This window comes from Nesoenas mayeri, assembly GCF_963082525.1.
Source record: "Nesoenas mayeri genome assembly, chromosome: 1".
Taxonomy (NCBI): domain Eukaryota; kingdom Metazoa; phylum Chordata; class Aves; order Columbiformes; family Columbidae; genus Nesoenas; species Nesoenas mayeri.
Window position 1 is genome coordinate 62,214,297 of NC_137541.1, and position 13,427 is coordinate 62,227,723.

The 13,427-nt window shown below is 45.3% G+C and overlaps 1 protein-coding gene across 1 annotated transcript in view; it reads right to left on the minus strand.

Moving 5' to 3' along the window:
* Positions 1–353: 353 nt before the first annotated feature.
* The window catches only part of HIPK2 (homeodomain interacting protein kinase 2), a gene marked incomplete at its 5' end in the record, with an annotated part of 91,468 nt that continues 78,394 nt past the window's right edge, over positions 354–13,427 (minus strand). Inside the window, 3 exons of the mRNA XM_080363810.1 lie at positions 354–1,413; positions 3,082–3,242; positions 4,239–4,486. Coding sequence (XP_080219936.1) covers positions 946–1,413; positions 3,082–3,242; positions 4,239–4,486 — 877 coding nt within the window. The 3' untranslated portion in view covers positions 354–945. The remainder of the gene's footprint in view (positions 1,414–3,081; positions 3,243–4,238; positions 4,487–13,427) is intronic.

A 13,427-nucleotide genomic window follows, 5' to 3' on the forward strand; every position in this document is an offset into this window, starting at 1 on the left:
ATAGTCTATTGGTATCGTTGAAGTTCAACACAAAACAGTAAAAAGGGCGTATGACCTGTAGAGTGCTACATTCTACCAGGGTGGGGGTGGCGGGGGCAGCTAAAATGTCTCCTCCTATACTAAAACGGCTAGGGATTGAAAGGGAACATTTCCAAATAAAATAAAATGAAACACAACTGAAATCCAACATACATTATTACAGATCTCATTGAGGAATAGCATTTCTCAGGGATTTATCCAGTGTGTTCAAGGAAAGGGAGAAACACCCCCATTGCTTCCGCTCTTGACCAGTGCTGCATGGCCCATTTTGCTGACATGTTTTTAAGTGTAGATCCAAATTTAGAGCACTGGGACAATATTTTCTCCTCTTCCCTCAGCCTCCCTTACCCACTTTCTATTTCCAGAAAAAAAAAATCCAAAACCTTATGTATGCTTTGGGATACAGACTCCACTGCCAAAGATAGGGCATAAAACCTTTGAAATGCTGGATAAATCCCTAATCCGTATACCTATTGGATTAAAAACCTAATGGATTTCATTTTAGGTGTTCTGGACAACGAATTTCTAAATGTAGCTCACTATTGGATGAAAATAACCTTTAAAAGTCTATTGGTGAAGTTCTTCAAAAGACCGGACCCGCTGGAGGGTCCTCCTGCTTCTCTCTCTCTAGTTTGGTGCAGAATGGTTGGGGTTTTTTGTGGGTTATTTTTTTTCTGTTCTTTTTTTTTTTTCTTTTTTCCATTTTCTTTTTTTTTTTATTTTTTTTAAATAAAAAGTGTAGAATTGGTTCTCCCTCTTCTTTCCTCTTTTTCATTTCTTCCTCAAAGTCCTTCGTTCAAGTTTCGCGCGAGCCTCCCATTGCATTGTTTGTCATGTATCTTCAGTACAAAAGTGGCCGCCTCGCTCCCCCGGGACGGGTGCGTCTCTCCCTCCTTATTCCAGTGTTTAGATGTAAGGGTACTGGTTGACCTTGGTGGGGCTCAGTGGGTATCCAGTGTAGACTGTGGAGGCCGGAGAAGCACTGATATAGGTCTGATGGGCAAACTGAGCCTGGTACTGACTCGGGTGGATGGTGGGTGAGGGCAGAACCCGCGGGCCCATGCTGACCGGGACCTGGTGGACGATGCTGGCGGGGTAGGTGGTGTGCTGCACGGTGTGCCGCGCAGACCCTTGGGAGGCCACCAGGTGCGCGACGGTGCCGGTGGAGCCCAGGGCGGCGGGGGCGGTGTAGGTGTAGAGGTGGGGTTGGGTGGGCAGGTGAGCAGCGGCAGCCGCGGCCAAGTGAGGATGAACCGTGCCATGGCTGGGACTATTGTGCGGGAAAGAGTACGGGGCCTGAGCTATCGTTGGAGTGATGTAGGCTTGCTGTCTCCGGTGACTCCCTGTGCGATCGGTCGTGATGTGCTGCTGGGCCTGGAGAAAGACAGCAATAGTGATAACCGGTTACAAGACAGCAGATGGATCTTCACTGCCTCAGTGGTGCTGGGGAGTCTCCCTGCGACACCAGGACAACCTCAGCAAAGTCCCGTGCGCTCCTTCCAACACCCTCAGCATCACCACAGTCTTCCCTGGGAAACAGGTGACAGCAAAGGGTCCCTCCCAAGCCTAGGAAGACCCTGTTGTTTCATACATTCACCAAAATGGCCACCAAAAGGACAACAGAGTTTGAGCCACAACCTGCTGGCACAACTACCACAAAGACCCAATTTTGGACACTCGGCTTCTAAGAACATCTTCCATGAGTCCAGCCACTCGCACAACACACAGTTTTTGTTAGCGAACTGTCTGCAGATGAAATGTGGTGGCGCTGACCGCTCAGGGGAATGAAGTTGCCTAACCAAGCCTGGAACAGGCAATTTATTTTTGCTCAGTTTGTGTCTTTGCTGTTATAATTTCCTCATTTAGCAAAATAACTACTTTATTTTTCAAAGATAAAGCCCTCAGTCAATCAGATCCTGAAGGTGCTTGTTGAGCATGGACAATTTCTTGCAGTGGGACGGGACCAATGTACTTTTTCAGGGATTTTTCTAAGGTTTTTTTGCACTGCACAAGAATGTCAAGGAGTTTTCGTGGCCATTTGTAGTCAGAGTATTGAATACTCAACAAAGTGGGAATTACAAGGCAAGAAAGGCAAAGCTCCGTGTTATCTCCTTCTATTCTTTTTTGCCTCTTCATCCTGTTTGTAGGCACTCCCTGTGCTGTCACTGTGGTCTAAAATGCGGCAGCCACACTCTTCCCCTACTCTTGCAAACAGCATCTCATCTACTTCCTCCATTTTCACTTTTATTTTAAGTTCATTTAAATTTTAAAATTTCAACTACATTTTGAGGTGGGGGGGGATGACATTCTTCTTCCCCAAATTATTAAAAAAACCCCAAACAGTTCTGCTCATATCCAGCTCTAGATGCAAATCAGCACTGTCCTCTGAGCTCTCCAGACTTTTTTCTCTTGAAATGTTGGTAATTGTCCTGTTACTTCCCTACACTCATGACCTTATGTCAGTGCAGAGAGAGGCCCCAGGTGTGGTACGTGAATAGGGCATTATTTAGTGAAGCTCCTGGTGAGACTCTGGGTGTTGTGGCCACAGACTAAAACATTTTGAGAACTGCGTGCTGCCAAGTAATGGGATTTGCCCAGATCTCAGCCTAGGTTTATCACGAGATGGATCAACCTTGTTATATGTGCAGAGGCTTTGCCTTGTCATGTTTGATGGGGACTTCTCCCCCAGTCCCACAGCCAGGCTGATCCACACCCTTCGCTTGGAAGATACTCTTCCCGCGGTTACCTACAGCTAAGGAGAATTCAGTCCTCCCTACATGGTCCTGCTCCACTCCTTTGTGTCTGAGCCACTGCACCGTCTCTCTCTAACATTATTCCCACTCACAGTTAGATCATCTGGCTTCAAAACACACGGTAAAAGTACCACCAGCCCACCCAATGTCTGCAGTGAAGTTGAAACAAGGTGATCAAACTCAACACGGGGCCCAACTATCGTTAGACTGGAACAGGACAGCTCACGCTGGAGGAGTGGTAGGTTACAGCTGGATGACACATCACCAAAATTTGTCTCTGTTGACTTACCTGACTTAGATTAAGAGGCTGCTGCTGCTGGAAATGTGCTCCTGGCCGCTGCTGCCTATAGGCAACGGCTCCAGACGAGCTCCCTGAAGAGTGACCGCTGGTGGAGGTCACGGTGCTGGAGGACTTGGACTTGTAGGAGGATGAGTGGTGACTGGTGGTGACTGTGCCAGGAAAGGAAACACATTTGTAGCTTACATCACATTCTTTAATTTTTCACCCTACCTTTTCCACACTGAATCTCCTCCAGAGTGGCTTTTGTGAGGAGACATACAACAGAAGCAGGATAAGAAAACAGTTTATCTTAATTAACAGAATACTTCAGCAGTGCTTCATATACACAGCCAGCATGTTATTCTAGAGGTAGACAAGCAGACCTGATATCTGGACCCAAACTGGGCCTGGAGAAGGCTTTATAGATCCTTCAGAAGTGCGAGAAACTGTTCTGCCAGCAGAACTGTACGATGCAGGTACAAATCCCAAGGAGAGGAAGGAAAGAATAGTGCGCACAGCACAAAAAAGCCCTGGCTTGGCTCACCTCACAGTGAGTAGGAAGAGAGGGCGAAGGAGCTGGTGGGGAGCTCACCCTCTGAGCCTTTGTGTTCACCAGCAGTGCATCAAAAGAAAGGACTGCCAAGTAGCTCAAAGCCAATTGCTTCAGGCCAGACTTTCACCATAAGCCCCTTGGCAACACATCGTACTACCTAGCATTGCAGAGGCTCTGGATGAGCAAACCTCCTCAGTCCACAATGAAGAACATTCTTCCCAGAAACGTCAACAAGTTCGGATGAAAATGCACATGTATTTTCAATCTCTTACCCATTTTAAAGTACACCTACAGAAACTCAAGGCAGCAAAGGTTCACACTTGCATTTGGGACCCTCTCAGGTCAAATGTTGAGCTAAAGGCTGCATTCTGTTCTTGGGTTTATACAGAAGTAACGGGGAACGACACTTGTCCCCGTGACTCCTGAGTCTACCAGGGCACATAAATAATGCAACATTGCTCCCAAGAACAGATGTGTCACTTGAGAGAACGGCAGGAGCACGGTTTCTTTGGAAAACAAAACAAACAAACAAAATGAAACTGAACAATGAGATTCTTCGAAGATAAATCATTTATTTCTTACTAATTTTCTTGACGGAAGAGGTGCAATTTACCTGGTGCCAGGCTATCGCACTCTACCAACACCTCACTGGCCTGGGTTTTCAGTGGTGGCACGATGATGGTTCGGGGGTTCCCACTGCAGTGAGTCTCTGGAACCCCTTTGGTGTCGTAGGTGTTCCCGTTATTCTGCCCCGTGCGGTGCTGCACGGCGTAAGGGCTGTTGTTGCTGGAGGAATCGGAGTAGGGGGAGTCATGCACGGTGACACAGCTGATGACGTTCTTCCTTTGCTTGGACAAGGTGCTGAAACACAAGCACACAAGTGGAAAGAGTGAATGGGGAGCAATCAACTGGGCAGCCACCAGAAGACTCTGCCCACGACCGACTAGCATCATAAAGGCAATGCACACTCTTCAGTCCTCCGCCAGATAAAGGTCGCTAAAGCCAAATCCCAGGCTTCCAAACTCACTCGTTGCTATTCCAGGAAAGCCTTCATGGAGGTCAAGGAGTGAGTAAGACATTGTGGATAGATCTTATATTCACACTGCTTAGAATAGCTCTGGACCAGACTGCCAGATTTATTTTCAGACTGCTTTATATATATATAGATGTGTGCAGTAAAAGCCCAGCAGTTATACTATGCTTTGTTGCAAGTCTCACCACCCACACAAAAACGTGGCGGTTTCTCCCAGCCTTCCAGCAATGATTTAATAATAGATGCTATGACTTTTCATGCTCAATTCCCATGATTCTACAAAATACACTCAATTCTATTTACTAATATGGTACAATGGACTTATATTCTCAATAAGCATTTGAAACTGAGGCATGCATGAAGAAAAAATGAGCAAAGTATATAAAGCTTCTGCTTTTTTTTTTTCTCTTTCTCTGAATAGGCACTGGGTCTCCTGACTCTAGCATGGATTATCAAGGTCCTGCTGCAGCTAATCTACCTATGACATCAAAAAAGTGATTAAAAAGGAACATCAACACTTCCAAGATTAGTGCTAGAAGTTCATTAGACTAGACTGCATGAGTACGATTGGGATTTGCTCTGCTATTGTGTCTAATTATTCCTGATGGTTTCTCCTTCCTGTTATGAGGTTGTTTAGGGAGAAAAAGAGAGAGCAAGAAAGAGGAGAGAGGAAGGGGGATGGTGAAGATTTGCTTAAATGGCTCGCATCCTTGACAGTGCACAGACCTTGACTACAGAAAATAGCTGCTGTGTTTCACTGATTGCATTATGTTGTTATGGCAACTGAAGTTTTAAAAATGATGAAAAGAAATGGATAGCACATAAAAAGCTAAGTAATTAGGCGTAATGGTGGAAACAGCCCCAACAGGAACAGAAACGCCATGGAGAAAGAGGAATCCATCTCTTAACTTCTTGAATGTGCACTTTAAAAGGAGAGAGATACCTTTCGCATGGAGTTTCCTCTCCATCTCCTCACTCTGGCCAGTCCAGTCCAGGGAACAGCTGATTAATCTACTCTTAGTTTGTGACGGAGCCGTTTGTTCCCTAATCTCAGCATCACTCCTCACCCAGGGAAAGGTGGAGCAGATACCAGAGAACAACTTCCTTCCAAAGACGCTTTTTGCCCTCTTTATTTTTCACAGCAGTAAAGGAGCACTGGTGGGTTCCCTTCCACTTGTCCATCCCAAAGCCTCTCCGGCAGCATTCACAAACCGCAGCTCATCACCCCGCTCCCAAGACTTGTCACTGGAAAGTCATCATCTCCTCCATCAAAGAACACCTTGGGGCGCTGCACTCACAAACAAGTTACCATCACACGGACTTCTCCCAGGCTATCATCACAGGATCCTGGTGTGCCCCAAAGAGACCACGTTGTTCTACACACAGCAAAAAACACATCTTGAGAGGCCCCTGCTATCCTAAAGCTTGAAACAAGGCAGATGACAGAGAAGGAGGGGAAGCTATTGCAGGGCAATCTGGAAGCTGAAAGCAAGCCTTGCAGCGTCAGGGATCTTTTGATGGGGAAGGTGTACGACAGCGAACCCTTGCATTCTGGCATTCCACAAGGAACTGGAGAGTGCTGGATTAGCAACGGGAAGAGCAATAGAGTAGCCCGGATGGACAGCTACCGTATGTGAAGAAAGATGTAGCAGTTTGGATATGGTGCTACGAAAGAAGACTATTAAGCCAATAAAAATGACGAATATTGCATCAATATTCCTCTCTCCTTCAGTAGAAATGTCTGTAATCACACATTTATGAGTATCCACACTGCTTGCCCTTTGCAGCTACCCTTGGCTGACAGTTGGGAAGAGATATATATTCTCTACCTCTGACAGTTATTGCATTTTATATAGAAAAATCAAGTCACTAAAGAGTTTGCTGACAACTGATAAGGTCTAGCTATTCTTTTACAGTCCCTTCCTCACATAAGTGGCTGAGCTGCTGAACTGGAAATACTTGTTCTTGGCTGACACTTGACATGGGAAAGCTTGAGATGTCGAACTGGAAGGGTATTTTTCTGTGTAATCTGTGCTATTTATTGTTTTAGAATGGGCATATTTTTCAGCAGTTTGACTGAGGCCTTGTCAAAGCAGGGACCACGAAGAATCTTCTCTTTCAAGTCTATTCCTTATAGCTCCTTGGTTACAATAAGAACAAAGAAGTGACCCCAAACACAAACCATTCCAGAGAAAGAGAGCGTAGCAGGATATTAAACTCATTTCATGGATGGGAAACTGAGAAGGACTAGAGCTATGGTCCTACCAGGCCTTACGCAAGTGCTTAGCACTACTGATATGTGTCATCCACCCATCAGCTGGACGATTCCAAGTAACAGAGCTAAAGCACATGGGTAAATATTTGCAGGATTAGGCCCTAAGTGATCAGCCTCTTGATTCAGCGGGCTGCACCATTTCAAGCACACAGGGAGTCCCATCAAAAGCAGCTGGATTTTTTGTCTTTAGGAAAGGTAACGTCCACGGTTGATGTTCGAGCAGGCAGAGGAGTCAGGCAGGACTATTCCCGTGCCCAGAGCTCAGCACATGCTGTACCACATCCTGCCTGAGAGATTAAGGGTGGGGACTTCAAAAGCATCAAAGGCCCAACTCATGCTGAAAATCAGCTGATTCACAGGCTCAGAGGTACATGTTAAGCTGAAATGTGGGCTTTTCAAAATTTGACCCAGTAGAGCAAGCGATCGCCCTTCCCAAAGCCTTCTGGCTGGCCAGCAACTGTCCTGCTCCCAGCTCCCTTGGGGGATCCCGCTGCTCTCCCCATCTCGCAGTAAAGCGAGAGTTCTCTGTGTCAGCTCCGGGCTGGTGTATCACCTTCCCTGCTCAGAAACTATCAGGACTGAGAGATTTTACCTGTTGACATAGCACTTGCCTACTCAGCAAACTTGCTGTATTCCTATAACTCAGCCACAGCTTTTGGGGATGTTTGTGCTTACACAGAAAAATGCTATTAAAAGTCTTGCCCCCTTCCTATTAAGCTCACTCCAAGCCTGGTAATTGCTTTCCCTCCTGCAAGCACAGTAGCAGCAGCATTTGTGATTTAACAGTGTTGAGAGTCAGCATGTGCTCCCGGCCAGCTTGTGTGCCTGCCTGCATTATGTGGGTAGGTGTATTCTAATTCTCCAGAGGAGGGAGGGGGCAAGATTACCAAAGTGGCATCAAATCTATCTGCACAGACCGAAAAGCAATAAGCCAGGAAGGCTTTTTAACTCTCCTTTTTAGAACAGCAACTGGAAAAAGATGCATTGCTTTGTAAGTTTATTGTTAGTTTATGAGTGGTAGCCCATTCCCACCTGGTCCCGAAGAGCTTGTTCTGAAACTTGGACACGAAACAATTCACATCTGCCCAATGTGCAGACACAGAGCACGACCGTGCCTTAGAACATGCAGAAGCGGGTCGCTGAGATGGCTCCCTAACACGTACCACCTTGTGAGTGCACAGTGGAGAGATGGACATGGGTTCCTACTCCCCACAGCAAGGAAAGATTTCAAGGAAAGGTTCAGTGGAGAGAAGAGAGTCTGTGCACAGGTGCAGGGAAAGAAACTAAGGTGTGCATACGAGATACTGCTAATGGGAAGGTGCCAAAGGCAGATGTCGCAAACAAGAAGAGAGAGGAAATTAAGAAAAAGGTGTTGAATTAGGTATTAAACCAACGTGGAAACCACACAAGTAGCCAAGGATAGGGACAACAGCTCTTGGAACAATGCAACTTGAGATGATTTTGACTTGCTGAAGGCCCAGCCCAAAAGCTTGGTATGTGATAGCACTGCATGACCACGATCTTTTTTTTTGATCCTGAAGATCTTGAGTTACACCAGAATCCCAGAAAAAGCAAATTAAGTCTATTAAGGACAATTCTTCAGTGTGCAGTTCACCAAAAGAGATACAAACCTTTCAGTGTGGCTGACACTATAGCAACAAAGGCTTTCTGCTCTGAAGGTCACCAATATGTCCTAGGTTTGGGGGAAAAGGCAGCCACCCCACAACCGTGTCTTTGGACTGGTGTACATGTACACCATGTCACATTAGCTTTACATCACCTCACAAAAAGATCTGGTCCAGGTCTCTGAAAACCAGATAACACGCAACCTTTTCAGTTTGCTGCTTCAGAATAACCCACCTATTCTAGGCAAGTATAGAGCCAGCCAGCAAAAACTCATGCTACAATTGCAATCGCTCTCTTCACGTTGAAATCTTATGCCATGCATAGCTCAGTGCTGAGAACATGCCCCTCTCCAGCTCAGCTTCTGTCCTGTTCTGTTAATCTGCTCTCACCTTCTTTGCGAATTTGTGATGGTAAGAATTATTTATCAAGCACTGTACTGAGGCCATTTTATTAGACTATACAGCACGTGCTGTAGCTATTTAAGTCATATATACTGAATTGCTAGCAAGTTCTAAATGTCCTGTTGCTGAAGGTTTGCCGAGAGAGCTATGGTCTATCTCTGTTATTTTAAGTGTTAGCTGCATATCGGTCTGTCTTCTGGAGATGGAAGGCAGCAATCCTTTTACCAGATGACTGAGGTTAGTCAACATATTGCTATGCAGAGTCAGTGCATTATAATGCACAGCATAACATAGCCACAATAGGCTAGATGTCAAAAAGAGAATCACAAATGGTATTTTGACCCTCACACATGCACATCAGCAAGTTGGCAAAAACACCTGGTTTGAGCCTGCCAGCAATTTCTGTGCGTAAGGGGAATGACAGTCCTGTGAAGTCGGCTCTACCACCATTGCACTATGACGTGAATAAGGTGAATTAACCACTTCCACCAGCTCATGCTCAGTTATAAAGGTGAGACTCCCACAGAGACTTCACTGTACAGTTTACCATCTTAAGAAAAAGGAAAAAAAAAACCCTCCACCCTGCAAGAATTTTGGGCCAGTGAAGATGGCCAAGTATGCTCAAGTGACAGCTGTCGTCCAGTCCTTCTTGCCCAGGAAGACAGTGATTACTGTGAGGACCCCGCGTAAAGCCAAGCTGGAGAGGTGTTACCACCCTGAAAACCACCCACTTCAAGATCATCACTGTATTGTTTCAGGAAAAGTCGTATTTTCCTTGGCTGTTGCACTTGTTGCTTGGATTGAATGTCATCTAGGCACATCATAATGGGCACCTCCACTGCCTCTTCCTTTCACTCTTTCCCCCTGCCGTACTCTGTGATGTGGCCCGTGGCAGGACATGGATGTACTCCTCACTGCACCACTGACACAGCCCTGCACTTGCTCTCCCTCCCAGCCACCATTCAGCCACCCCAGGGTGCACTTCCAGAATAGAACCATAGAACAGTTTGGGTGGGAAGGGACCTTCAAAGGTCATCTAGTCCAACCCCCTGCCATGAGCAGGGACATCTTCAACTACATCAGGTTGCTCAGAGCCCTGTCCCTGAATGTCTCCAGGGATGGGGCATCTACCACCTCTCTGGGCAACCTGGGCCAGTGTTTCACCAGCCTCAGTGTAAAAAATTTCTTCCTCATGTCTGGTCTGAACCTCCCCTCTTTTAGTTTCAAACTATTACCCCTTGTCCTCTTGTAACAGGCCCTGATAAAAAGTCCGTCCCCACTTGTTGCTCTCAGCTCTGTGTTTAAGTCGTTGCTTTATTTTTCTCTACTGCTAAGCTTCAGAAATATTTAATCAAGGGAGGATTTATATTTAAACCACTGCACCATGTGAAGTGTACTTGACCCCTGCTACTTGCTGCTTTCTGAATGTGTCCTCCAATTGCTGTTGGTCTGTCTGCTTGACTTTCTTGCTAGAGCAAGTAGAGAAACTTCAGAGGGATAAATTGATAAGAAAAATATCAAGCCTACACCCTTGTTTTTACTCTTTGCAGTGCTTTACAGGTAATGGTTAGACCTAAATTCTTCTTTCCAGAATAAATACCAATCACAGTTTTATCTTCCAGCACAGCAGGAAACACCTCTTTGGCCTATAGAGTCTGTTTGTAAAGGACGCTGAACTGAGAGTCTAGATAAATAAAGAGGGTCACAAAATTGTTCCATATCCACATAGTGCTTTTCATATGCAATTTTTTTTCTACTGTTCTATGAGACAAAATGTCACATGCAAAACTTCACTGGGTATCACAAACCAGGTAAAAACAGTCAGTCACAATGTTCCCTTTTTATTTTGCCCATTTCAAAATTTGTTTTCTATTATTTCCTTACATTTTGGAAGAAGAAAAAAACTCCATTGAATCAGGAAAAAGAAGTCTTCCCCTTAATTAGTTAGAGACCTAATGCTTTCTTTCCCTTAAAAAATAAAAAGTCAAAACCTTTTTGCAGTTTTGAAGCTTCCCCAGATTTCACTGTGTTGGGGATACTACTAGAAAAATCTCAAGGTAGCCTGCAAAAAGCCTTGGTTTTGACAAACTGACTTTTAAAACCAGACACTTGCCCCCTGAAAAATCTCTGACCACTTATCTGCAGACTGTTCCTGCCAAACTGTACCCAAGGTCCCTCCTCTGTGATTTTGCCCCAGGCATGGGGCTGGGGCCCAGCAGATGGCTCCCTTTGATAAGGCTCCATCGAACATGATCCCCAGAATCCACCTCACAACACCTCCCCAGCACCTTTACTCAACAGGAGCCCAACATTTTCAGATGACTATTGATTTTAAAAAGATTACACCAAGCTATACTGATCGAGCAAAGAACGAGCAACACGCTGTCCTGACTGCCTGGCCAGCTGCTATTTCATAAATACCCTACTTGAACATCTGTGCTTTTCGAAAGGAAATGAAAGGGAAAGGAAAAGGAAAATTCTTCCCATATCACACCGAATTCTTCAGATTTTTCTTTTGTCAATAAAAACTTGCACCCTCTGTCCTAGAAAAGCTCTCTCTGCTGCTGTGGTATTACAGAGAGGCTTTTCTGTTGAAGTAAATCCAAGCTGTAGGGCTCCTTTACTGCATCAGCAGTATCATTTTTTATCAGCATTACCAGTCCTTCTCAAACTGAGACTTACGAACTCTTATACGGTCAAAGGATCTACCACTTCTCACAACCACATGTAGCTCTAAACAATCTTGGCTGAGCAATCAATAAAATAAACATTTTTAGTCTCATGAGTCAGAGACAAATTTCTAACCCCAGAGGAAATAGGAGAAGGAAGTGCTGTAGCAAATTCAGGAGCTGATCCAACATCAGTGAAGTTAATGGAAAGATACTGCTGCTATCAATTAAATGGGATCACACAATCAACTTTGATCTCTCAAGAGCCATATGATTTCTGTATTCTAACCCAGGATGTCCAGCTCTGGGCTCCCCAGTTTAAGAAGAACATGGAACTACTGGAAGGAGTCCAGCAAAGGGCTACAAAGATGACTGGAGTTCTGGGGCATCTTTCTTATGAGGAGAGACTGAGAGAGCTGGGTCTGTTCAGCCTGGAGAAGAGAAGGCTGAGAGGGGATCTCATCAGTGTCTATAAATATCTCAAGGGTGGGTGTCAAGAGGATTCGACCAGACTCCTTTCAGTGGTGCCCAACAACAGGATGAGGGGCAATGGGCACAGACTGAAGCACAAGAGCTTCTGACTAAACATGAGGAGAAACTTCTTTACTTTGAGGGTAACAGAGCACTGGAACAGGCTGCCCAGAGAGGTTGTGGAGTCTCCTTCTCTGGAGACATTCAAAACCCGCCTGGATACATTTGTGTGTGATCTGCTCCGGGTGAACCTGCTTTAGCAGGTGGGTTGGACTGGATGATCTCCAGAGGTCCCTTCCAACCCCAACCATGCTATGAAATCAACAAATAAAAGCAAAAAAAAATTAGGATGTGACTGATAGTGTGTTTTAAGTTATTCTTTACTTTTCAACCCCATACCACAGTGATTGCCCAACAGGGTAACATTCGCATAAATAAGGGTGAGACAACACATTCTTTGCACAGTTTCATTTTTGACTCAGATCCTGGACACCTGGGCACTGATGACAGTAAAGAACACACTTCACTGTCACTCCCATTTTTCTTGGAGCCAAAAAAATACATAAGAAAACTTGGAGGTACTTTCTCAAATGTGACGTGCTTTCAATGAAAAAGACCTCATACTTTGACAGGGGCAAAGTTCCTTGGCATTAAATGTTGATACAGCTTTCTAGACTGGAAGCTACATTCTTACTCCAGCTGAGAACCTGGTTTTAGATACGCCTGGGTCGAAAGGTGCTGAGTGAGTTGATTTCACCCTCCTGGAGACTTTAAACAAAAATTCTCATTCTGGACCTGCTGTTTTTCATCTGTGTCTCTGTCCTTAATTCTCCACTCTGGCTACATCTGTGTAGGCAATTTAGCTCACTCTGGAATTCCAAAAGGTGCCCGAGAACAGCTCATGCCCAAGTGAAATATCTCTACATGGCTCCAAAATTAAATCTAGCTCTAAAGCTTTGGCCTTCTAGGAATGCTGTCGCCCTAGCACTCTGTATAGATATGCCATATGGATACAAAAAGTAGCCAGGGATCTGATCCCGGGCAGGAACGTGTCCTGAATATCCTTTAGTCATATCAAAGCCAGTTTGTTTATGTAAGTCTGGCTCCTGGGACTACTTTCCTAACCCCTCATCAGACCTTGCCTGAATATTTAAATATCCCAAACTCCCAACTCGATTTCCAGACATTTTCCAGAACTTTGTTCTGTCTGTCTCCCTGGAGAGCTGCCGACTGAAGAAACTGGTCAGACGGCAGCAAACCCGAAGCAGAGGAGACAACCATTATCTGAAGTGGCTGGAGGATCCCAGCTCTTCCCTCCATCCTCTTC